This window comes from Eptatretus burgeri, chromosome 10 (genome assembly GCF_056783735.1).
Source record: "Eptatretus burgeri isolate ZD-2024b chromosome 10, Ebu_testis_v1, whole genome shotgun sequence".
Classification (NCBI taxonomy): domain Eukaryota; kingdom Metazoa; phylum Chordata; class Myxini; order Myxiniformes; family Myxinidae; genus Eptatretus; species Eptatretus burgeri.
The window spans coordinates 7,902,865-7,928,187 of NC_140970.1; the positions used below are offsets into that span (position 1 = coordinate 7,902,865).

The 25,323-nt window shown below is 44.6% G+C and overlaps 1 protein-coding gene across 2 annotated transcripts in view; it reads left to right on the forward strand.

Annotated features, from left to right (window-relative positions):
* PAICS (phosphoribosylaminoimidazole carboxylase and phosphoribosylaminoimidazolesuccinocarboxamide synthase) overlaps positions 1–25,323 on the forward strand; it is an 81,117-nt gene that overhangs the window by 5,888 nt on the left and 49,906 nt on the right. For both annotated transcript variants that reach the window (XM_085897003.1, XM_085897004.1), the window contains exon 2: positions 19,177–19,374. In XM_085897003.1, the coding sequence (XP_085753129.1) occupies positions 19,177–19,374 (198 nt within the window). The remainder of the gene's footprint in view (positions 1–19,176; positions 19,375–25,323) is intronic.

Sequence of the window (25,323 nt, forward strand, 5' to 3'; positions counted from 1 at the left end):
CTAAGGCCTAGGTCACATTTGCTATACGGCGGCCGTACGACCTCTGAATTGACAGAAACGTGCGGCGGCCGCAGAGAAACTGAGGTGGCATCAGGGAGGCCCTACGCCGCATGGCTATATTTTACAGGCCGTAGGGTCGCCGTGGAATTATAACGCGGAGTTATAACTTTTTTTTTCATTTCTACGTTCGCGTAGCAATTCGACAAGCCAAGCTATGACGTAGATGTGTTCCACATCGACCGTACGTAGGGCATACGGTGGGCTTGCGTTATCCGTGCGGCTGCCGTAAGCTCTTCTCAATGAAAAATGAATTTTGCCAACCCCCAAAAAAATTACGGCGGCCGCACAATTTTCACGGTCGTCGTAGGGTAGTCCTAAGGCGTCCCTGTGTTCAACGTACGGTGGCCTTGCGGTCTGTGTGACTAACTGCGGGCAACGCAGGGTCGACGCACGGTTCCCCTACGCCCGCCATGCACCTACGTACGGCCTCCGTGGCAGTCTGCATCGACCGTGCGTCCACCGTGCACTACCGCTAGAGATCTGAGTATAGGTGTTTGCTTATACTGTGGTGCCCCCAGAATCCCAATTTAATTCGTTCCAGGAGGCTGTTCGGATTGCAAAAAGTTCGGATTCCAAAAATATTTTCCCAATAAGAAATAATGGAGTGAATTAATCCATTCGTGGACCCAAAGAAAACCCACTTTCAAGACACTTTAAACTGAAATTCCCCATGTTTAAGGTAAAATAAGATGAGTAAATGACCTTCGGTGGCGGTGTATTGTATGTAAACTGGTACAATCACCACATCCAAAGGTCCACACAGGCTCGTGCTCCGGCCTGGGTTCCGATCGCTCACGCACTCTGCGAGAGCGCTGCCCCCAGGGCAGCTCATCAAACATGATGCCCGCAGAACCACAATCGCTTTCATCAATCGCATCGGGCTGACGTAATCGTGGATATTCCAAATTACAACTGGTTTTGCTGTGACATTCAATTCTTGCCCAACAGTCCGTCACACCACGTGATCGGATTGCTTTTTTGTTGTTAATTAAAACACAAGATGAGTAAAAAAAAACAAACATCACAAATGAAGGTGAAAACACGAGGTAAGGCCTAAGTCACATTTGGCTCGGCGGCCGGAGGGTCTACAAAATGTACGGGCACGAGCAATTATAAAGCGGCCGCAGTATTTCCACGGTCACACAATGTATCAGTCACATATGTTTTTAGCAGCGTCTCGCGTTGCGAACGCTGCTCATAGAGAGCTCGGCGTTGTTCTTCTTCTTCTTCTTGTGAAGACAAAACCATAATCTCTCGGACTCGGCTCTTGTATATACAAGATCCGGATCGCCTTAAATACTCAGCACATGTACACATCCTCACATAGACGGTGCCTTTTGAGAGCGTCTATCATGAACTTTTAAATATATTCGGACATTTGCTTTAAAGTTTCTAAAAGTTGACGTTGCTATTTAAAGATTATTCCATTTATCATATTGTAATTTCGTAAATACACGATATATCGTAAATACATTATGACGGGTTTCGCTATTGGCTTAATGAAGACACGTGACGAAATATCGGAAGTTGTTGTTGTTGTTTTTTTTTTCTAGCCGACAAAACCTTTAGGTTTTGGACGCTGCTCTTGGACACATTTGTCCTTGTTATTTTTCGGGTAGCCGCATGGCGTATTTATAAATTGTGGAGACCGAAAATATGGGTGTGTCGTACAGTCTTTGATTTGATGTCGCACGGTGACCTTAGGGCGTTCCTGCGGCGGCCATAGAATTTTGAAGGCAGACGCAAGGTGCCCGCAAGGCGACCGCAGGGGGACCCTAAGCCGAACGTGCAGCCAGACGGACGGTAACGAATGGGTTAATTTTTACCTTCGCAAACTTCGTTTGACGAAGGTATTGTATTGACCCCTGTGTATTTATTTATTGGTAAATATGTGTGCGGACAACATTGCGCAAAAACTGCTGGACCGATTTGCATGAAATTTTCAGAGATGATGTGCAGTTACTCAAGGACGCCAGGCGAATATTTTGGGAGCAATCGGATTAAAGGTCAAGGTCACGGTCACAAAAAGGTCAGAATCGTTTTTTCGTCATAACGCGGTCAATTTTTATCCGAACGAGATAAAACCAACACCAAAATGTTCATTACTCAATTCAACATTCTAGGCTATGCCACATGAAAGTGTGGCGTAATTACTATAGGTAGCGGTTGGGGGTCAAAGGTCAAGGGGGTCACCACAAAGCATTTTTCATTGGGCAGCGTCGTGGACAACATTACGCAAAAACCATTTTGCAGATGTCATGAAATTTTGTGGACTTGTTTGACATCATGAGAGGACAAATCGATTAGATTTTGGGAACGATCGGATCAAAGGTCAAGGTCACAAAAAGGTCAAAATCGGTTTTGCGATTAAAGTGTCAATTTTGTTCCGATTTACATCAAATTAAGTCCAAAATGTTCAGTATTCAAATCCCGATCCACTGATATAGCGTATGGTATAGTGTTTGCAACCCTAGTTAGTCTGTGGAAGTCAGAGGTCAAGGGGGTCACCAAAATGGAGTTTTTGATTGGGAAGCGTTGTGGACAACATTACACAAAAACCACTTCGCAGATTATGAAATTTTGTGGATGTGTTTGGCATCACGAGAGGACAAATCGATTAGATTTTGGGAGCGATCGGATCAAAGGTTAAGGTCAAGGTCACAAAAAGGTCAAAATCGTTTTTTCGCGATTAAATTGTCAATTTTGTTTTGATTTACAGCAAATTAACTCCTAAATGTTCAAAATTAAATTCCCCATCCTCTAATATGACACATGGTATAGCACTTTTGTCACCCAAGGCAGCGGTTGGGGGTCAAAGGTCAAGGGGGTCACACAAATTCACATTTATATCGGAAAGCGTTGTGGACAACTTAACGCAAAAAAAACAAAACGCAGAGAGGCTTTAATTGTTTTGGATTTGTTTGGCATCATGAAAGGACAAATCCATTAGATTTTGGGAGCGATCGGATCAAAGGTCAAGGTCACAAAAAGGTCAACATCGTTTTTTTCATGATCAAAACGGTTAATATGTTTCCGATTTACATCAAATTAACTCCAAATTGTTCAGTGTTCAATTCCCCATCTTCTGAAATGACACAAGTTATAGTACTATTGTCACCCTAGGTAGCGGTTGTGGGTCAAAGGTCATGGGGGTCACAAAATGCATATTTGTATTGAGATGCGTTGTGGACAACTTAATACAAAGGTAATAACTAGAATATATCTCTGTCTCTAAACTGTGTGTCTGTTGATGCAACAAGGGCCATAAGGGCCCTACCAAACTTAGTTACTAAGTAAAATACAACAAATTTTCATTAAGGAGACTTGGTATAGTTTGATATGCACATAGCTTCGCTCATGGTTTAGTAAAAGGAGTTTTACTTTCTTGTTTAATTAGACGCCAATTAAAATGACGTTTTTGTCCTCGCTCGGATTTGAAAACATGATCTACTTGATCCAGGTCGTGTCTGCGTGGTCAGTGACATTCGACCGAATCCGACCATACATGCTACAGAGTTCGGCACTCGGGACAACGAATCACCTAAAACTGTCATAATCGTAATAGTTCTAATAACAAAATCCTTTCACAAAATCTGGATCAAGGACTTTAAATTTGCGAAATTCCCGAGCAGATTTAGTGGAATTTTAGTTCCTCATTTCACTCTCATGCCATGTTAAAACTAGTGGCTGCGGTGAAGGTATGCGCTCTACGAGTGCCCGTTCTAGTTTTAATTTTTTTTTTTACCAGTTCTTTTGTTTCGGCTTGTCGGATTTCTACGGCGAACGTAGAAATGAAAAAAGTTATAACTCCGCGTTATAATTCCATGGCGACCTTACGACCTGTAAAATATAGCCATACGGCGTAGGGCCACCCTGAGGCCACCTCAGTTTCTCTGCGGCCGCCGCACATTTCTGTCAATTCAGAGGGCGTACGGCCGCCATATCCTCGCCGTAGAGCAAATGTGACTGAGGCCTAAAGTATCGATCGACACACGAGAGATGCTTTCACGAGGACTTCCACCGACGAACTGAATGAACAAAGCGCGAAGATGCGGCTCGAACACGTGGGGAGACACGTGAACAAACATGAACGCTACGTTGTGTTCGGGTTTTTTTTTAAATGCTTTAGGTTTTAGGGCAAAATTTTCTCGAAAAAATTGTTCGGATTCCAATTTGTTCAATGGGGCGTTCGGATTCTGGGAGCACCACGGTATATTATAGTTATAGTATATTCAGTTATATATACTGGTATATTTTTATTTCAGTAAAAAAAAAGAACTTGTGTATATATACCCACTCGTTACCGTCCGTCTGGCCGCACGTTCGCCTTAGGGCCCCCCCCCCTGTGGTCGCCTTCCGTCTGCCTTCAAAATTCTATGGCTGCCGCAGGAACGCCCTAAGGTCACCGTGTGACATCAAATCAAAGACCGTACGGCACCCCCACGTTTTCGGTCTCCACAATTTATAAATACGCCGTGCGGCTACCCGAAAAATAAAAACATATGTGACTGCTACATTGTGTGACCGTGGAAATACTGTGGCTGCCGTATAATTGCGAGTGCTTGCAGATTTTGGAGACCCCACGGCCGCCGTGACAAATGTGACCTCGGCCTAATGGACATTATGCACAGCTTCTAGGAAATGAAATTGCGAGAAAAAAAATTGAGGGGGGGGGGAAGTTCAAGTGGGCGTGGCTGCGCCCACAAGGGGCGTGGACGCCCCTTATACAACAAGGCCAAATGTGTCCAAGAGCAGCGTCCTAAAGGTTTTGTCGGCTAAAAAAAAAAAAAACAACGACGACAACTTCCGATATTTTGTCACGTGCCTTAATTAAGCCAATTGCGAAACCTGTCATAATGTATTTACGATATATCGTGTATTTACGAAATATATAATGTATTTACGAAATTACAATACGATAAATGGAATAATCTTTAAATAGTAACGTGAACTTTTCGAAACTTTAATGCAAATGTCTCAGGTCAGGTCAGGTATGGGAGCATGTGCCAAAACAGCGCGTCGCTGCGTCCACTTTCCGCCGGTACTCCAGGGGCCTCCGTCTGGCCATCCCCCAGGCAGATGCCAGGCCCATCCCCATCTCCTTGAGATGATGGTCAACCTGTTGCAACCATGAGGCACGTGGTCGACCCACTGGCCTCCTCCACTCATGAGACTCCCTCGCTGAGAGAATCTGGTGAGCAGGATCAGAGTCAGGAAAACGAGCCACATGTCCATACAGCCGCAACTGATGCTCACGGACTATGCAGGTAACAAATCTCATCCGAGTCTCTCTCAGCAACCGCTCGTTGGACACAAAATCCGACCAGCGATAGCCAAGGATTCTCCGAAGAGACCTGGTACCAAAGGAATTAAGTCTCCGTCTCAGATCCTTGGTCAGAGTCCAAGTCTCGCACCCATAGAGCAAGACTGGAAGTACCAAGGACCTGAAGACTCGGACTTTCGTCCTCCCGCACAGGTACCGGCAGCGCCACACCCCATGATCCAGTGAATCCATGACTCCCCAGGCCCGACCCAGACGTCTATTGACCTCTGACTCGCAGCCAGCAGAGACATGAATATCACTGCCAAGGTAAGTGAATCTCTCCACGACCTCAACATCCTCACCACAAACAGACACAGACAGGACAGCAGCATCCAAGATGTCACCGAAAGCCTGGATCTTAGTTTTGACCCAAGAAACCCGTAATCCCAACGGCTCCGACTCCTCATTCAGCACCTCGAGGGCCCCCAAGAGGATATTCAAATGTCTGAATATATTTAAAAGTTCATGATGGATGCTCTCAAAAGGCACTGTCTATGTGAGGATGTGTATATGTGCTTAGTATTTAAGGAGATCCGGATCTTGTATATGCAAGAGCCGAGTCCTCGAGGTTAAGGTTTTGTCTGAAGAAGAAGAAGAAGAAGAAGAAGAAGAAGAAGAAGAAGAAGAAGAAGAAGAAGAAGAACAACAACGACGAGCTCTCTATGAGCAGCGTTCGCTACGTGAGATGCTGCTAAAACGAGACCATGATATCAAGATCGCATCAAACGTCACTGAGCTATGCTCTGGAGAGAGTCACAGACAGACAGACAGACACAACAAAAATAGTGGTCACTGCTGGTGCCTGCAAACCCCCCCAAAAAAGTTCAAGTGGGCGTGGCACCTCAAGGTGCGTGGGACGCCCCTCATACAAAAAGACACAGCTAGACCATATCTAGCTTGTGTCCAAGTTTCATCAAGATCGCATCAAACGTCACGGAGCTATGCTCTGGAGAGAGTCACAGACAGACAGACAGACACAACGAAAATAGTGGTCACTGCTGGCGCCTGCAAACCTAAAAAAAAAGTTCAAGTGGGCGTGGCACCTCACAAGGTGCGTGGGACGGCCCTCATACAAAAAGACACAACTAGACCATGATATCTAGCTTGTGTCCAAGTTTCATCAAGATCGCATCAAACGTCACGGAGCTATGCTCTGGCGAGAGTCAGAGACAGACACAACAAAAATAGTGGTCACTGCTGGCGCCCGCGAACCAATCAAAATCCCATTGAGCTGGAACAATGCCGTCTTTGATCCAGTGTATTCTGTCCTCAAATGCATTGGAGCGAAATGCTTGTGGAGAACTGTTCTCAAATGTAGGACCTTTTTAAAAGTGTCTTTCTGAAGCAAATTCAATTTATGCAAATACATATGTCATGTTATGTCTCAAATTCAGGTTGTTGTTGTTCTTCTTCTTTCGGCTGCTCCTGTTAGGAGTCGCCACAGCGGATCATCCGTTATGATCCGCATACTGATTTGGCACAGGTTTTACACTGGATGCCCTTCCTGACGCAACACTGGTCGCCTCTTACGACACGGATAAGGATTGGGTTTCGCCATGATTCCGGACTGCCCTACACCCTCTCATAGCGCGGCCCAGCGCAGAGCTTCCGTCCTCAAGCGATCCTCCGACCCAAGCCTCCGAGTAGCCGGATTACAGGCGCATGCCACTATGCCCGGTTATGTCTCAAATTCAGGTTGTGCTTTCTAATTTACGAGGTACCCGCCCAACGAGCGATCTTGTTCCGTGCAATTCAACACGTTCTTCTGACGCATAACTTTTATTTGGGCGGTGTGTAAGCAACTGACAGCTCTGTGCAGGCAAAAATAAATAACCTGGGTTTACATGGATGAAGCAAAAAAAGTACCGACTGCTTATAATAAAAAAAAAACAAAACTCGCAGCACTGGAAAACGTGGAGACAGGAATATTGTACTGTAAATGGTGAAGACTTTCAATCACCTCTCCTATCTGGAAGTGGGGCAGATAACAGCAATTTTTGAGAGGAATCGTGCAAATGATGATACAAGCATCAAATTTGGCACATTTGTTATCCAGGGGATTCTAATCAAATCTGCCTGATTGGCCATTTGAAAATCCAAATTTTGAAGAATTTGAAAAAAAAAAAAAACTTCAAAAAAGTCAAGATCATGAATCAATGTTGGATGCTGGCTGAGATTGGTGAATGTTTCAGAAACATCATCAAAGACGTTCCAAGTCTGCCATGCAGTTTTCTTCCCTTTACCGTGGAAGGCAGACACGACGTCACATCCAGTGAACACATGGAAGTATCGGATCCCTCGAGCTTTCTCAGGCCCTATTGCAGAAACTACCTCATGGACTGGAATCCATCGCTCCTTGGCCAAAGGCAATCCACATGTTCTCAAGACCTAGTTCCTGTAAGGATGGCAGTACAGATATTGCTATGACTAGTACATCCGTGTCATTAGCCTTAATGATAATGGACTTGCTACCATCCGTCGTTGCATCCCTGGCGTGTACAAATATTCGAGTGTCAGCTTCTTCATGACAACATGGAGACACAGCATCCAGTGACTTCATTGTGTTGCTAATGGCATCTTCTCCTTTTGTGACAATGACTGTGCTTGTCGTCTGTGCTTCACACATCTTTTCCGCAAGGAAGTGAAACAGCTCAGTCTTGTTGCTGTCATCTCGAAGAAAGCTTCTCCAGTTACTTGGGGTCTTACTGGTTCCTGTCACTCCTCTTCTGATTCCTTGCCCCCTTTCCGGACTTGACTTCTTGTACACATCAAACACTACGTCCACCCTCTCGTACCTGGCACCATAGGATTCCACCTTTGGGATGATGTCTTCTTTAGCATAGTCATCAAATATCTTTTGAAGTGCATGGAGGTAGGGCATTGATAAGTGCTGAGCCATCAATGATGACTGCATCTCCCCTTGGTTCTCTGTCTGGGATGGTCACTTGCACTTCAAGAATTTCAGCCAGCTGTGACTTCAAAAATTTTTTGGTTTTCTTTTTTCAAATTTTTCAAAATTTGGATTTTCAAATGGTCAATCGGGCAGATTTGATCAGAAAGCCCTGCAGAACAGAAATGCCAAATTTGATGCTTGTATCATAATTTGCACGATTTTTCTACTGTCTACTACACTATGGAGACGGTGCTACATGATACACATTCACAAAGAGAACAACAAAAAGAGCAATCAGAGATTGCAGACCCTGGGCAGGACTCATCTTGTGTGGCGTTTGTGTTCTGGTGTGTTACGTAATTTATAAAAGACATAATTATAACTGTCACTTTATAACTGCTGGCAGTGATGACCGGAAACCAAGACGTCCGCTTTGATTGGACACCTGACCCTGACCCATGAGGTTTTTTTTTATTATTATTGAATTCAAATCATATGGAAGACGAGATAGGAACAGTCCTGCATTACAGTAATCAGAAGGAACCCGAACAAGCAAAAAGCAAAGATGAGGTCATCAGGAAGAACCTGGATAGGATTCACATTTCAGCTGCAACTCCTCTACCCTCAAAGCCATCCAGGCACAGCCAAGTGAGCCTTATTCAAGAAAAAAAAAATACCCATATCAAAAAATATATAAAATTCTGGATGCCAGACCATGTGTCCGATCAATTTGAAATTTAAAACATGTATTCCCCCATCACTACTAGATCACAACCGGTGAAGTTTCATGTCAATTGATTAAGAGGTTCCAGAGAAAACTTTATTTAATAGGTTTCTTAAATCCAACATGGCTGCCAAACCATGTGACCTCAATTATTCCTTAACAACCTTGCACACACAAAACAACCTTAGGGAACATTTGTGTGAAGTTTCCCCTCGGTCTGTCCAGCCATTCTGCAGAAGAAGATTTTAATGTTTTTGGGTAAATCCAATATGGCTGCCAAACCATGTGATCTATGATGTCATGTGTGTGAACCTTTTCTTCCTCATGGATAGGCGGTCATATGTGTAAAAATTTGCCTCGATCTGTTTAGCCATTTCGGAGATTTTTGAAGGTTAAAAAACAACATGACTGCCGAATCACGTGACCAATGACGTCATCAAAAACATTTTGTGGACCATTTTATCCATAGATGGCCCTCAAAAATTTTCATACTGATCAGATGTAGCGTTCTCCATATGTAATGATGACATCATAATGAGGGCTCCTATGAGGTCATAAAAAACCCACACTCATTCCCCATGAGTACTTACCATGTGGGAAATTTCAATGTTTTCCTTTAAGCGGTTTCAGAGATATTGAGGTCCAAAGTTTTTTTTTTCCATTTTTCCAAAATGACATGACATCATAATTATCAGTAAAACATTCTACATGAGTAGTTGCACCAATGGTGAAAATTTTGGCTTCATCCGACAAATGGTTGCGAAGAAAAACACGAAAGGTCTTTTGTGGACAAACAAACAAATGGAAAATCATTTGCAGAGCGAGGCAAAACACAACAACGTAAAATGGCATTCAGCAGAGCACATACCTCTGGCAGGTTGAAAAGTTCACGTTTTGTATCCCATTGATGGGCTGGATCTGAACCAAAATCTAATCCGATTGTTCTTGTCACCAAACCAAGTCATCCACCTAGTTTTGTCAAAACTCGTCCACAACTTTTTGAGATATAATGATTATGTATGTATGTATGTATATATATATATATATATATATATATATATATATATATATATATATATATATATATATATATATATATATATATATATATATATATATATATATATATATATATAGTTTTTGGCCCTATCAATTTTAGAAATCTGGCCTGTGCTGTCCTTTTGACCTTAAAATTAATTGGTGGTTGTATTCAGTGAGCTGATATGAAAATCCTGTTCAAATTTTGTCAATCGGATGAAAATTGAGTATTTTAGAAATATGGACGATGTTGACCCTATGACCTTTTGGCCTATGGTGACCTCAAAAATAATAGGTGGTTTAATTCAGTGACCTGATATGTAAATCCTTTTCAAGTTTCTAATCAATGTGATGGAAATTTAGGATTTTAGAAAATGTCACCCAAATTGACCCTTTGGCTTATTTTGACCTTTTGGCCAATATTTACCTCAAAATTAATAGGTGATTGAATGCTGCGACCTGATATACAAGTGCTTTTCAAATTTCAAGTCAATTGGATGAAAACTGAGGATTTTAGGAAATTTTGCCCAAATTGGCCTTTTTGCTTGTTTTGACCTTTTGGCCTATATTTACCTCAAAATTAATAGATGGTTGAATTCAGCGACCTGATATGCAAGTGCTTTTCAAATTTCAAGTCAATCGGATGAAAATTTGGCCCAAATTCGCCTCTTGGCCTATATTTACCTCAAAATTAATAGGTGGTTTAATTAAGTGATCTGATATGCAAATGCTCTTTAAATTTCAAGTTAATTGGATGAAAATTTAGGGTTTTAGAAAATTTGTCACAATTTAGCCCAAATTGGTCTTTTGGCCAATGTTTATCTTAAAAATAATTGGTGATTGGATTCTCTAAGCGAATATGCAAATGGTATTCAAATTTCAAGTTGATCAAATGAAAATTGACAACTTTGGAAACAATTAAAAAATTTGGCCGATTTTGGGTTGACCTTTTGACTTATGTTGGCCTCAAAAATAATAGGTGGTTTAATTCAGTGACCTGATATGTAAATCCTTTTCAAGTTTCTCATCAATGTGATGGAAATTTAGGATTTTAGAAAATGTCACCCAAATTGACCCTTTGCCTTATTTTGACCTTTTGGCCAATATTTACCTCAAAATTAATAGGTGGTTGAATGCTGCGACCTGATATACAAGTGCTTTTCAAATTTCAAGTCAATTGGATGAAAACTGAGGATTTTAGGAAATTTTGCCCAAATTGGCCTTTTTGCTTGTTTTGACCTTTTGGCCTATATTTACCTCAAAATTAATAGATGGTTGAATTCAGCGACCTGATATGCAAGTGCTTTTCAAATTTCAAGTCAATCGGATGAAAATTTGGCCCAAATTCGCCTCTTGGCCTATATTTACCTCAAAATTAATAGGTGGTTTAATTAAGTGACCTGATATGTAAATGCTCTTTAAATTTCAAGTTAATTGGATGAAAATTTAGGGTTTTAGAAAATTTGTCACAATTTAGCCCAAATTGGTCTTTTGGCCAATGTTTATCTTAAAAATAATTGGTGATTGGATTCTCTAAGCGAATATGCAAATGGTATTCAAATTTCAAGTTAATCAAATGAAAATTGACAACTTTAGAAACAATTAAAAAATTTGGCCGATTTTGGGTTGACCTTTTGACTTATGTTGGCCTCAAATAATAGGTGGTTGAATTCAGTGACCTGATATGCAAGTCCTTTTCAAATTTCAAGTCAATGAAATTTGAGGATTTTAGAAAATTCCGGCCAATTTTTTTTTGGCCTATTTTGACCTTTTTGATCGACCGAATTTTACAAAACTTCAATGCGGGACCGTCGCAGGGTGACCATAAACTCCGAAAATTTCAGAAAGATCGGTTGAGTGGTTTGGGTTGGAGGTGAGCGGACACACACACACACACACACACACACACACACACACACCACACCACACCACACCACACCACACACACACACGTCCAATTTTTGGGGGTTTTTTGCCAAGTGACAGACAGACAGACAGACAGACCAAAATGCAATACCTCTCCTTTGAAAAGGGTAATTAGCATCATCCTCTTGGTGCTCTTGGTGTAGGTCTTCTCCCCACTCATTATCCAGTCGGACCAGTAGCGACATAGACTGTCCTTGAACGGCTTGTTGATGGACACATTGAGGTGCTGCAGGAGCATTATCATCCCGCCTCGGATGATGGCGAGATCGGTGTTGGTCCTGTTGGAGCAGCGCTTTCGTGTCATCAGTCTTGTGACAACTGAACGCACCCAGGACTAACATGCTCCGTCGTCGGGAGAGACCACCATCTGGCCTTCTACATCAGACCGTGCACACATGTGCGGACCAGTCTCTCATCTATGCACCCATTCTGCTGTGCATGAACAATGATGCTGGCTGGAAACTTTTCTTTGGGCAGTGTCTTCCTCTTGAACACTACATATGGGGGAAGCTTGCCACCGTCTGCGGAGCAAGTGAGCATGGTGGTGAATCAGTCTCTCTCGTGACCAGTAGTGTTGATCGTCACATTGCACTCCCTTTTCACTGTGATGGTGGTCCCTCTCGGTATGTCAAAGGTATGGGAGGGTCTGGTTGGCATTCCCGATCCTGCTGAGGACATATTCATGCTCTCAGCAAAGCTTGATGATGTAGGACTGGAAGCGCATTGTCTTATCAGCCATTTCATCGGGTAGATGTTGGGAGATGTGTATGCGGTGTCAAAACGACAATTGATGACGTGCCGTAAACCTGCAGGCCCACGACGGGTTGGCTGTGAAATCCCAAATGTCATCCTCCTTCGCTGAGCTCCTCGCCTTCGGCCTGAGAGCAAGTGTTGAGATGGCGTAACCCTCTGCTCTCTTCTCCCGCACCCAAGCGACAAGACGCTCCCTGAGCTGTGGCCACTTCGCTGACTTTCCCCTCAGCACCTTATTCCTTAGCATCTTCTCTATCATTGCCTTGCTTGTTCTCCAGCGCCGGATGACGGACTCGTCCATGCCAAATCGCCTTCCAGCTTCCTGGTTCCCAAACTCTTCTGCAGAGAAATTGAACGCCGTGGTGAATAGGTGCCTTGACATCTTGACAGATAGAATTGATGATACATTATGTAATCTGGTGACGTAAGCCGAGGCACTCGCAAAGCTGAAAGCCGCCCTTCTTGAGGTTACGTGATCGCCCCCAGCCTGATGTCGGATGCACATAAGTTTACACGCAAGCTTATTTGTGGTGCTTGCTCTGTCATTTGACTCGAGCTCTTGTGAATAATTATTATCTTGATAAGACCAGGTGGTGTTCTTCTTCGATTGTGTTTGATGGTGTTTTCAGAGCGGTGAGGCTCGATATACGCCACGCACCCCAAACTCCGGGCGTCTCCGGATGTTTCCGAGCGTGGCTTTATTTTATTTCCACACGGTTAATAAAACGCTGTACTAACTCTTAAGCTGAACTGATTTTCAAAATTTAAATGGCAAACTTGAGCTTAACAGCAGTGCTGACTGCTAAACAAGTGTTCATTTGGAATATCATTGAAGTTCAGCATTGATCGTTTTCTTAAGACAGATTTTTTTTTTTTTAAATATACCCACGTATTAACCGCATCCCCAACTTTGACCTTATTTGCCGATTAAAGAAGTGCGGTTTATACACGGGGAAAATACGGTATTTATTCTTTCCGATGTCGAGGCTTCCTTACTTCCAGAAAGGAGAAGTTGCAACAAGATGTTCAGTGTATCAGGTTTCTGAAGGTAGTTGCTTTCCAGATTCTCGGGTTGTGGTGACCAGTCTTACTTATTACATAATCGAGAACCTTTGATATCCTCAGGTATGAGAAGAGCAGTCGACTTGACATGATTGTGAGGATCATATACATTTTCATTGTCGCGCTTCATCTTTTGCTTCATCATGAGATTCTCCATAGCCAATTGTTTTATTGATGAGCTGTGTGGAACGACTAGTAGTTTTCCATTTTTATCTACAAATATGATGAGACTGTCTTTGAATTCTCTCTCCAACTTGTGTCGATCTGCTTCTTGTTACTCCACCAACACCTCGTGATTGCATATTCTGAATCTGTGTATCTGTAAGCTCAATCGTAGTAACTACGCATGGAGAAAGGAACAGTTCTGATCTGATGCTTGAGAACAACATTTGGTCGGCATCTTGTGTGCCGACATCGGCAATTTTTCGGGAAGCCGCAGGTTGAAGTCGATGGGATTACCGACTACAGTACATACTATACACAACCCAAAAACCTTGAGTAGCTTTCACCGAAAAACAAGGTTGCACTTGTATCGACGTTTCAGGGAGATGTGCACAAACATTGGTCTTTATAAATAGGTGCGTGTGATAGGTAAAAAAAAATTGGCTTGGTAATGAAGAAAAAGCGTTAATATTGTGGCGAGAACGACCGCTAGGTGGGGGGAGTTACGTCATCTCCCACCAGACTCCTGGAATTGTAGGCCGTCGCTCACGGATAACTCCCTCCGTGAGGCGGCAGGTCGCTTAACCGACCATGGAGGCAATACCTCCACCACGTAGCGTAGGGTCTTTTTGTATAGAACTAATTAACCACGCAGTGTCGTCTACCGGGAACCACGCCCTCGGCACGTCTTGCTCGAACCAGGTCACTCTACCGACTGCGGTACAGTTCCGACTACCAACTCCGGTTCGGGTGCAGTCGAGCGGAACTGCCAAAGCCGTGCCGGCTGGGATAAGCAGATTAACAGGAACAAAGACCCGACTAAAACTCAGATCCGAACCATGCTGGACCAATGAAGGAAAAGACGAAAACAAACTGGGAACATTTCTACAATTGTTTTATTTACAGCAAGAAGGACACAGAGCAAGCTTATCACAGATATACAGGAGATTTACAATGGTCAAAAACACTTATGCAGTTGTACTTGGCAGACGGCGCCACACACAGATGAAAATAAAACACAGGTGAATTCCAAGGAACCTCGCAGCCAGGGAGAGAGAAAGAGCTGGGGTCGCGGCTCGGCTGGGTACCTGCATGTTGGAGGGAGTGGGTGCTCAGTGGTGTGGCACCTGCCAATGGTCGTGCAGCTCGGCCCATAGTCACACGCGTGGGGCTCGTGTCCATGGAGGAACCCGAGCGGAGTCCGAAGGCGGGGGTCAGGGTCACGGACAGGACCCAGCGAGAGACCCAGTCGAGGTCGGGTGCCCTCGGTCGTTATCAGAATCGACCAGACGGATTGCTCCACCAACGAAGAACGGCCATACACCACCACCTAACCCACAGACTCGTGAAAAAGCTCTCAGTCTGTCAATCTTCCTCATACACCGAACTCAAGACTCCCGCAAAACTCCAGCGAATGCAGAACTGAACTGAGCCTTTTGACTGAACTCCAACGAACGTGTGTCTCTGAGGGTCCCTTCGTAGTCCATCGACCTCCCTCAGCGGGGCGGGGCCTTGGTCAAAACTGATGTCACTGTCCGCCCTGATTGGACGGGGCTCCCATGGGTCCGCCCTTTCTGGGCGGGGCCTCGGCCAGGCACCGGCGAGACCCGCTTACTCCACGCGTGTTTGGGAAAGGTAAATGACGTTGCAGCCACACTGCATATGTTTGGGGAAGCCGACAAGGAACTGGAACGGCGAACGTGGAGTTTTTGCCTCGGGAAAAACGAGTCTCTGTCGACAGCAGGTGGACAGTGGTACACTGTGGCCAGTGAACCGAGGCTGCAAGTGCTAGGACGGTACCGTGGTTCCTTAAGAGGGGAAATAAAATGATTTATTAACCTAACTAAAAAAACATCGCAACGCACCCCTTCGATTCCCCACTAAACACGAGGAGGTGTTCTGTCTATACATATACTTAACGGCATAACTAACTTCGGGGCACCTGTACGTTATGCATACGGTTCCTCGAACCATAACAACATGGTAAATGGCTCAGAAATTGGGTGTTAACAAATATATTTTGCTTTGAACCTCACAAAGAGAAACAGCACCTTTGTAAAGCACACCCGATAACCAATTGCTTTAGAAAGTCACGAGGAAAAAGGAAAACCCGATACAACCTCCATAAGATAAGGAATGGAACTTTACCACCATGGTGCCTGTAACAGGCATGGCATGCCCACATACATGCGGAGAGTCCCTACAGATCCAAATGTACCCATACATGCCTGCTGACTGTACATTTGGATCGGGACACAAACTGTGCCGCAATCGCCCGAAGGGTGCTCAGCAAGTGGCTTAAGCACTCAAGAAAGCACTTAAACGGAATGCTTGGCTTGGCAAGCGATTACCAATTGCCGTTGTTGAACCCATGCACCCGGAAACGCCGAAGCAATGCCCGAATTAGACAAACAAAAACTTTTTTTTTGGAGTCGGAACTGCTGCTGAGTTTGATTCTGGAGCTTAAATTTTGTAATTCAGTTTAACTTAAGAGATTCTTGAGGTTATGGCATGGGTGGAAATGAAATAAAGCCACGAACACTGGCGTGTCAACATGCTGCATCCAAAACTCATGAGTCAGACTGTCTCAGTACCAGAGTTTTTTTAAATGTTTTTATTTTTATTTTTTTATATACCTTGTCGAGGTTCGAATGAGAGCTTGCACACAACGCATATCAAGGGGGAATGAGACAAGAGGGGTGGGAGTGGGAAGGACAAAATAGTGGGGAACAACGACATTAGATTTATGGAAGGGAGAAGGATGGGGCGGGGAACATGGGGTATTCAAGATGGACATACAGGGACTTTCAGAAAGGAAAGCAGGGAATTTGAAGGAGGTGGGTGTGGGGTCGATTAACGGGGAAAGAAAAGGTCGAGGATTTGAATGCGGGACGATAAGAGGTGGTGGTGAACAGCTGTTTTGAAGGCCTGGAGGGAAGAATGGGATTGAACAGAGTGAGGGAGTTTATTCCAAAGGCGGAGAAAAAAAAGAGGAATGGAAGAGTGAAGGTGAGCAGTGATTCATGATTTTGGTAGTTTTACCAGAAGGGGGTTGTTGGCGGATGTTGAGCGCCCTGCAGAAATATGGTGGGGACAAATCACAGACAGAGCAGGGGGGACGAGACCGGAGAGGAGATGGTAGAATTCAGAAAGACCACCGACTTGTCTGCAGTGAGAGGCCCAAAGACGCAGCCTTATCACGGGAGATGCCGATGAATCGAAATGCCTTTGTTTCCACAGTGTGAAGCCGAGAAAGGTGAGAGGCAGGAGCACCAGCCCAGAGGGGAGAGCGGTTCTCCATCAGGCTGCGGACGAAAGCTTTGTGTGTGGTCAGGAGCTCAGGTGGGCCGAGGAAGGACTTTGCATGTGGGACTTTGCATTCCCACTCGGCGACTGGATTTAGAGGCCAGGTTGGAAATGTGACTTTCCCAGGAAAGAGCATGGCAGATAGTGAGATCCAGAAACTTGAAAGAAAGGACTTCTTCCAGAGGATTGTTGAGAAAGTGGATTGGGGGGGGGGGGGTTCTAAACGGTTCTTTCGGAGAGACATAGTGAGAGTGTGAGATTTGTCTGGATTGAAAAACATGTTCCACGTGTTGGACCAGTTTGTGATTTTATCCAGATCTGTAGTGAGCGAAGAAGCTGCTGCTTGCCAGTCTGAGGGATGACAGATGGTACGGCAGAGGGTGGAGTCATCGGCAAAGAGAAATAGAGGATTTTCCAGAGAGTCGGAGAGATCCTTGATGAAAACCAGAACAACAGGGCCCATAACACTGCCTTGAGGAACTCCAGCCTGGACAGGAAGAGGGGATGAAAGAACTCCATTTAGGGCCACACGGTGACTGTGACAGGAGAGGAAGACTGCGACCCATGAGTGGAGATGTCCTTGGACACCATAGGAAGAGAGTTTGGTGAGCAGGGCAGGGTGCCAGACCGTGTCAAAAGCACGCGATATGTCTAGGGATATGGCTGTACATGTGCAAAACATGGCCAGCCATGCACCAGCAGATGAAGAAGATGACAGTTCAACAGTTCCAGTGTGGTGTGCCAATAATCCTCTCACCATGCATGTCAGTGACAGCGATACCGACATCGCTAATGTGTCAAATCTGAGAAGTCGCACAATGTAACTGTCATGTTGTCACTCCAAACTGACCTGGAATGACTGACCATTCATGCTAGAAATTAAGCTAACTTACTTTGGAGAACCCTGTCGGGACCATCATGTCTGAAAATTGAAATAAATTTGCTTCACCAAATTGTCTGGTGAAGGATCGTGTGGAATGCGGATTCATTGAATGGAAATTTGCATATATGCCACCTCCATTCTAATGCCCACAGCTCCAATTGTAATTCATTTTCAGCTTGTCGTCATGGATGTCCGGCTTCCTGCCATCCCAAGGAACTCGGTGGTACATGATGCCCTTTGGCAAAATTCAGGTTTGCGTCGGTGTCTTCTGTAGCCGCCCATACTGCAGCACCATTCAGCCTGTTGCTTATGGACGTCAGATAGTCAGTTATGTGGGTTATGGAATTCCACAGGTGTTGGCGAAACGACTCGACGGGTTGTGGGCTGCACGCCGGGATGACATCCACTTCCGTAGAGGCTTAGCCAAGCGCTCGGTGTAACGCCGTAATGACGTCCCATCGAAAAGAGCGTGACAGACAGAGGGATGGATGGACGGACAGAGAAATCCAGATACTTTAATGTATAGAGATGTATCACAAGTAAAAGCCTAATTTTACCATTGTGAGGATACGATAGCAATGTAAGATTCTTAACCTTCACAAACCAGACTTGTTTTTCACCTCCACCCTTCTGCCCCTCTCTTATACAGCATTTGCAACTTCTCCCGAATCAGTGCAATCCCACTCTTCTCTTCAAGTCTTCAAAGTGACAGTACCACTACACCACCATATCGTCATATTGCATCTCCCGACATCTGATAAAAAAAAAAATCAAATCAAATCAAAACTTCTGTTGAGCTCCCCCTTCGAGAGCAGTGGCATGCTATTGCGAGTCGTCTTCTTGACTCTGAGCGTCAATTCTATGTGCTGCATTTTATCTCGACAGATAGAATGATACTAAGGAGGAATTAAACGTGGGACAGAATCAGCAGTCAAACAAGCTCTGTCCCTTACTATCATTGTTATGCCATGAAAATGTGATCATGGTTCAATGAGCCATTATGATTCTGTTGATCATTAAAATTTATTTCTCTTCACACATCCCAGAACCGAAGCTGGGGGTCAAGCTTGCAGAAGGGAAGACAAAGGTAGTGATGGAGATCGCTGACGATCCAACACGGGTGTTGATCCGTTCGAAGGACCAGATCACTGCATTCAATATGGTGCGCTGTGACCAACTGGAAGGCAAAGCATCCTTGTCTACAAAGACTACCAGTTGTGTATTCAAGCTGCTGCAGGAAGCAGGTATGTTCGTGGGCCTGGATGAATGCCTTATTTTAGTATTTTCCAGGTGAAGTACTTTGTACACACTTCTTTAAAGGTATTTTTATTTGTGCTGTGAAACGGTTTTGTCATTGAGTCATCCGTGTGAAGAAAAACCATGAAGCCAGTTGAAATTCACAGGAGACTGTCGACAGAATTTAGTTATGCATTTCTTTCATATAATTTTCTTCAACTTGTGCAGTTATTTCAAAAATGGCAGTGATATCACAACTGTGATGGCATTCGTGATCTAAATGAGGTTAGAATTCAGTTCCACCTGCAGTGCCTTCAGAAAGTATTCGTACCCTCGACTTTTGTAACATTTTGTTGTTACAGCCTGAATTTTAAATGTGCTTTGTCAACAGACTCTTTATTTATTTATTATTATTATATCGTGTTACAGAAATGGCCGAGCCTGGTGTTGGCGCAGTGGTTAGGGCAGCGGCTTGGGATCCAAAAGGTCCTGAGTTCAAGCCCCGTTGGGCCACTGAATTAATACACCAGGGGGTTGACTCAGCCTGTCATCCTTCCTAGGTCGGCGAAATGAGTACCAGTATACTGGGCCGGTATATACCCCGGTTAAAATAGGTGTACCATATCCCTGTGTCGTAAGAGGCGACCAGGGTTGCGTCAGGAAGGGCATCCGGCATAAAACATGTGCCAAATCACTATGCGGATCATACCGGATGATCCGCTGTGGCGACCCCTAACGGGAGCAGCCGAAAGAAGAAGAAGAAGAAGAAGAAGAAGTGTTACAGAAATGGCCCTTATTGGACTACTAAATATAGGATTAGTTCAGATCCCCCATTAAATGCATGTATAGATAGGTTGTTTGGTAAAAAGGACGTTATACGTGTGTCAGGAGCTGTAAAAGGCTGTTTTATTGTTTATGCGGTGGTGGAGGACCGAGAGATCCCGCTTATTCCTACCCCATCCTGGGATAGACCCCTCCCAGTCGGCTGAGAGGGTGTGGCTCGAGGGAGGAAGTGACGCGAAGGGGAGGAGTTTTGTCGGCTTCGTCGGGAGAGAGGCGGGCTCGTGGTCAAAGCGAGCAAACGAGAGAAGAAACTAAGGCTTCGTAAAAAGGGTCCAGTGTGTGGAAATAGTCGCTCTCGAAGCGTGCTCGTGATTCAAAACGAGCGAACGAAGGAGTTCTCACTTTTGAGAAACGGCAACCGGCTTTGAGAGGCGAGCGTGGAAAAGAAAAGGAAAGGCAGTGGTGAATCGGCCGGGAGAGAACGCTGAACCTGAGGGTCGAGTCTGCCATCGGCCGAGAAAGAAGGTGATTCGACAGAGAGAGGAACTGAGAGGACGAAGCGGAAGTCGGGCTTCGAGGCGGGAAGGCAGGAGAGGAGACGCCCGAGACTGTGACAGTCCTTACTCGCCTCACGATCCGCCTGCGGAGCTTGGCACCTCGATTTGGACTTGTCTACTGAACGGGCCAGGCCTGGATTTGTATGCTGGACCGTGAGAGAGATCGGCTGAGGCCCATCGTTGATCTGACGGACTTGTGCCGTCGACATTGCGCGGGGCCAGAGCGCGCGGAGATCGCGTGCGTGAGGTCCGCGACAAAAGGACAAGCGCCATTTTGCCACGCGGCGTGGTTCGAGCTGGGAGTTCGAATCCGTGGACATCCGCTTGTTACGAGCGAAATTCGTGCTTTTTGACACTTTCCTCTCGTCCATGAGACATCACCAAGTACTCTGTTTTGTCTTGCATGCATGCTGTTTGTCTTTATCTGCACGTGTTGTATAAGGCATATTTCAGTAGCGACCCCCTCGAAATCTGTAATCCGTTGTTCCCTAGTTAAGAACGGGTTGAGGATTGTTAATAAAACCATCGTCGTGAATTTTGCTTGTGTTGTGATCCCCGATGTCGCCCAATAAATCTGGTTAATTCGTATGAAGTTGCCACTATGGATTAATTCGTGTCACGTCGAGGAACGATCCGTTCGATTGGCATATAACACCAAAAATGGTTACAGACTGGCAGAAAACGCTCGGCATCTGACAAAACCAGTCTGTAACCAGGGGTTCTATTTCCCCAACTGGCAAGGTACAAGGATTACGTTGGTATCACGATTGAAGGCGCGTGACCCAAGGCCTGTGCTGAGCCGGCCGGCATTATAAACCCCTGAGACGGTGGTAGTGAGGGTGGCGCCTAGGACCGGGTGAGAATCCCGCCACCCCGGATCCGCAACAATATATTTTTTTTTTAACCTCTTTCACCAAATTAAGAAAAACATTTTTGTCACTGATCTCCACAAAATACTCCACAATGACAAAGTGATAACATGTTTTTAGAAATTTTTACAAATTAATAAAAAAAAAAAACATAGGGGCAATACCCCTGGGTGCTCTCCTGGTAGAATGATACTGAGGAGGAGGTCAACGTGGGACAGAATCAGCAAAATGTACCAATTCACCAATATTATCGCAAATACTTATTTTTGGAGGGGGGGGTAACTCCCCCTCCCCTCCCCCATAAACCTCTCAGACCCCCAACTTTTATTTTTTATATTTTTTTTCCAATAGCGTGAACAAACTTTGGTACATCACTGGTGATGAAGGTTGTGGTTAAGTTTCATCGGAATTGTGTGTGTAATTTCACAGAAGAAGTTGCAAGTGTTTGTGGATGGATGGACTGACTACGCGTCATCATGTAAGCTCCTCGGAACTACGTTCCAGGTGACCTCATGAAAAGTTGAAATATCTTGCATAAAAAGTATTCAGCCCCCTGAGTCTCGACTTTATAGTTGCTTCTTTGGCAGTGATTCCATCTTTGAATGTTCTTGGGTATGTCGGTATCAGATTTGCACATCTGCATTTGGGGGTTTTGTCTCATTCTTCCTCGCATATTTTCTCAAGCTCTGTCAAGTTGGATGGGGAGTGTCAGTGAACAGCAATCTTCATGACTTTCCACAGATTCTCAATGGGATTCACATCTGGGCCACTCAAGGACTTTCACATTCTTGTTCTGAAGCCATTCCAGTGCTACTTTGGCTCTATGCTTGTGGTCATTGTTCTGTTGGAACATAAATCTTCACCACAGTTTGAGGTCTTTTGCACTCTGAAGCAGGTTCTCCTCAAGGATTTGCATGTATTTTGCTCCATTCATTGTTCCCTCCATCCTTAAAAGTCTCCCAGTCCCTGCCGCTGAAAATCATCCCTATTAAATGACGCTGCTACCACCATGCTTCACGGTAGGGATAGTGTTAGATGGGTGATGAGCTGTGCAAGGTTTACGCCAGACATAGCACTTTGCATTCAGGCCATAGAGTTCAATTTTCGTCTCATCAGACCACAGAATATTTTGCTTCATGCTCTCAGAGTCTTTCACGTGTCTTTTAGCAAACTCCATACATGCTGTTATGTACCTTTTTCTGAGGAATGGCTTCTATCTGGCCACTCTCCCACAAAGCCTAGATTTGTGAAGTGCTGCAGAGACTGTTGTCCTTCTGGCAGGTTCTCAAATCTCAGCCAAGGAACTCTGTAGTTCTGTCAAAGTAGTCATTTGGTTCTTGGTCACCTCCCTGACCAAGGTCCTTCTTGCCCAGTTTCTCAGTTTGGTCAGACAGACAGCTCTGGGTAGATCCATATTCTTTCCTTTTCGTCTTGATGGAGCTCACTGTGCTCTTGGGAACTGTCGACACTCTAGAAATTGTTTTATACGCTTCCCCAGATCGATGCCTCCTCACAATTCTATATTTGAATTGTACGGACAGTTCCTTGGACTTCATGGTGGAGTCTATACTCTGAGATGTTGTATCAACTGTGGGACCTTGTATAGGAAGGTGTGTTTCTTTATAAATCATGTCCAATCAGGTGAATTGGCCACAGGTGCACTCCAATCAAGTTGTGGAGACATCTCAAGGATGATCAAAGGAAATTGGATGCACCTGAGCTCAATTTGGAGTGTCGTAGGAAAGGGGTTGAATACTTCTTGACGCAAGACATTTCAGCCTTTCATTAGCTCACCTGGAACGTAGTTCCGAGGAGCTTATATGATGAAACGTCGTCAGTCTGTCCATCCACAAACACTTGCAACTTCTCTGAAACCACACACACACACCTTTTTGATGAAACTTGACCACAACCTTTATCACCTGTGATGTACCAAAGTTTGTTCACGGCATTAAAAAACATAATCCAAAGGTTTACTTTCTTCCTTGTTACATATTTTGTGGGTCATCCATGCCTACCAGTGGTTCCATGGTTATCTTATGCAGTTGCTACCAGGTGAGTGCCCTGGGGTATTTCCCCTATGCTTATTTTTAATAAATTAAGTTTTTTTTTTTCTAAAAACATGTTTTCACTTTGTCATTATGGAATATTTTGTGTAGATCGGTGACAAAAAACTTAAATTTAATCTACTTTAAATTCAAGCTAAAACACAACAAAACGTGAAGAAGTCAAGATTGTGAATACTTTCTGAAGGCACTGGACAACCACTCTAATGTTGCTTACAGAACTCTAATGCTAACAAATATCCCCCCTAATGTACACTCTAATGTTGCACTATCATGGCAGATAGTGAGACCCAGAAGCTTGAATGAAAGGGCTTTTTCAAGAGGATTGTTGAGAAAGTAGATGCGGGTGGGGGGGGGGGGTTCCACACGGTCCTTTCGGTGGGACATCGTGTGAGTGTGAGATTTGTCACAGTTGGAGGACATGTTCCACGTGTTGGACCAGTTTGTGATTTTATCCAGATCTGCAGAGAGTGAAGAAGCTGCTGCTTGCCAAACTGAGGGATGACATAAGGTACTGCAGAGTGTGGAGTTATCAACAAAGATATAAAGAAGATTTTCCAGAGAGTTGGAGAGATCATTGATGAAAACCAGAGAAAGAATAGGGCCCAGAACACTGCCTTGAGGAACTCCAGCCTGGACAGGAAGAGGGGAAGAAAGTACTCCATTTAGGTCCACACGTTGAGTGTGAGCCATGAGTGGAGATAGCCTTGGATGCCATAGGAAGAGAGTTTGGTGAGCAGGGCAGGTTGCCAGACCGTATTGAAAGCACGTAATATGGCTTAGGAGGTGGCTCTGATTTCCTGTCTGGCATTGAGGATCTCCATCCATTGTGGGGAGAGCAGAAGCAGCATTTCCAGGGTAGAGTGACGTGGTCTGAATCCAAATTGATGATCGGAAATCAAGCCATTGGAGAAGAGGAAAGATTTGATGTCTGAAGCGATGATGGTTTCCATAACCTTGCTGATGATTTGGAGAAGACTGGCCTGTAGTTGTAGGGATCTATTTTTGCACCTTTTTTATGCAGGGCAGTCATGTTTGCTGATTTCCAAGCAGATGGCAGATAGATGACTTTGAGCAAATGAGAGGGTGAATAGAACAGAGAGAGGGTGAGCAAGAGCAGAGGAGCAGGTTTTTAGAACACGTGGGCTGATGCCGTCTGGACCGGTTGCAGAATCCGAGTCGAGGTTTGACAGCAAGCTCTTCACCTTGTCAGGAGAAAAGGACAGAGTCCAGGAACAGCTGGGTTCGACTGGGTAAAGTGGGTACAGAAAGCGATGGGTTTGGGACACATGATTTAGAAGCAAACACAGAGTTTAGGCATTCAGCCTTTTCACGTGTGGTGTCAGCTGTGTGGCCATTTGAAGTAAGGGAGGGATGGAGGGGGAACATACACCAGAAACAGACTTAACTAGATGCCACCATGATTTGGAGGAGGGAGACAGGTTTGAGAGTTTAGACTTGAGATAAGAAGGATGTTTTGTTCTGGCTCTCCTGAGGGTAGATACACACTTGTTCCGAGCTTTGTGGAAGGAATTGAGGTTGCCTTCAGTTGGATTTGCCTTCTATGAGGCGAAGTCAAGTTTTTTTTTCAGGCCAAGTGCCTCACCACAAGCTTCATTGTACCTTGGGCAGACAACTGAAGATGAGATGGGATAAATCTGTGAACAAGAGAGAGCAAGTTT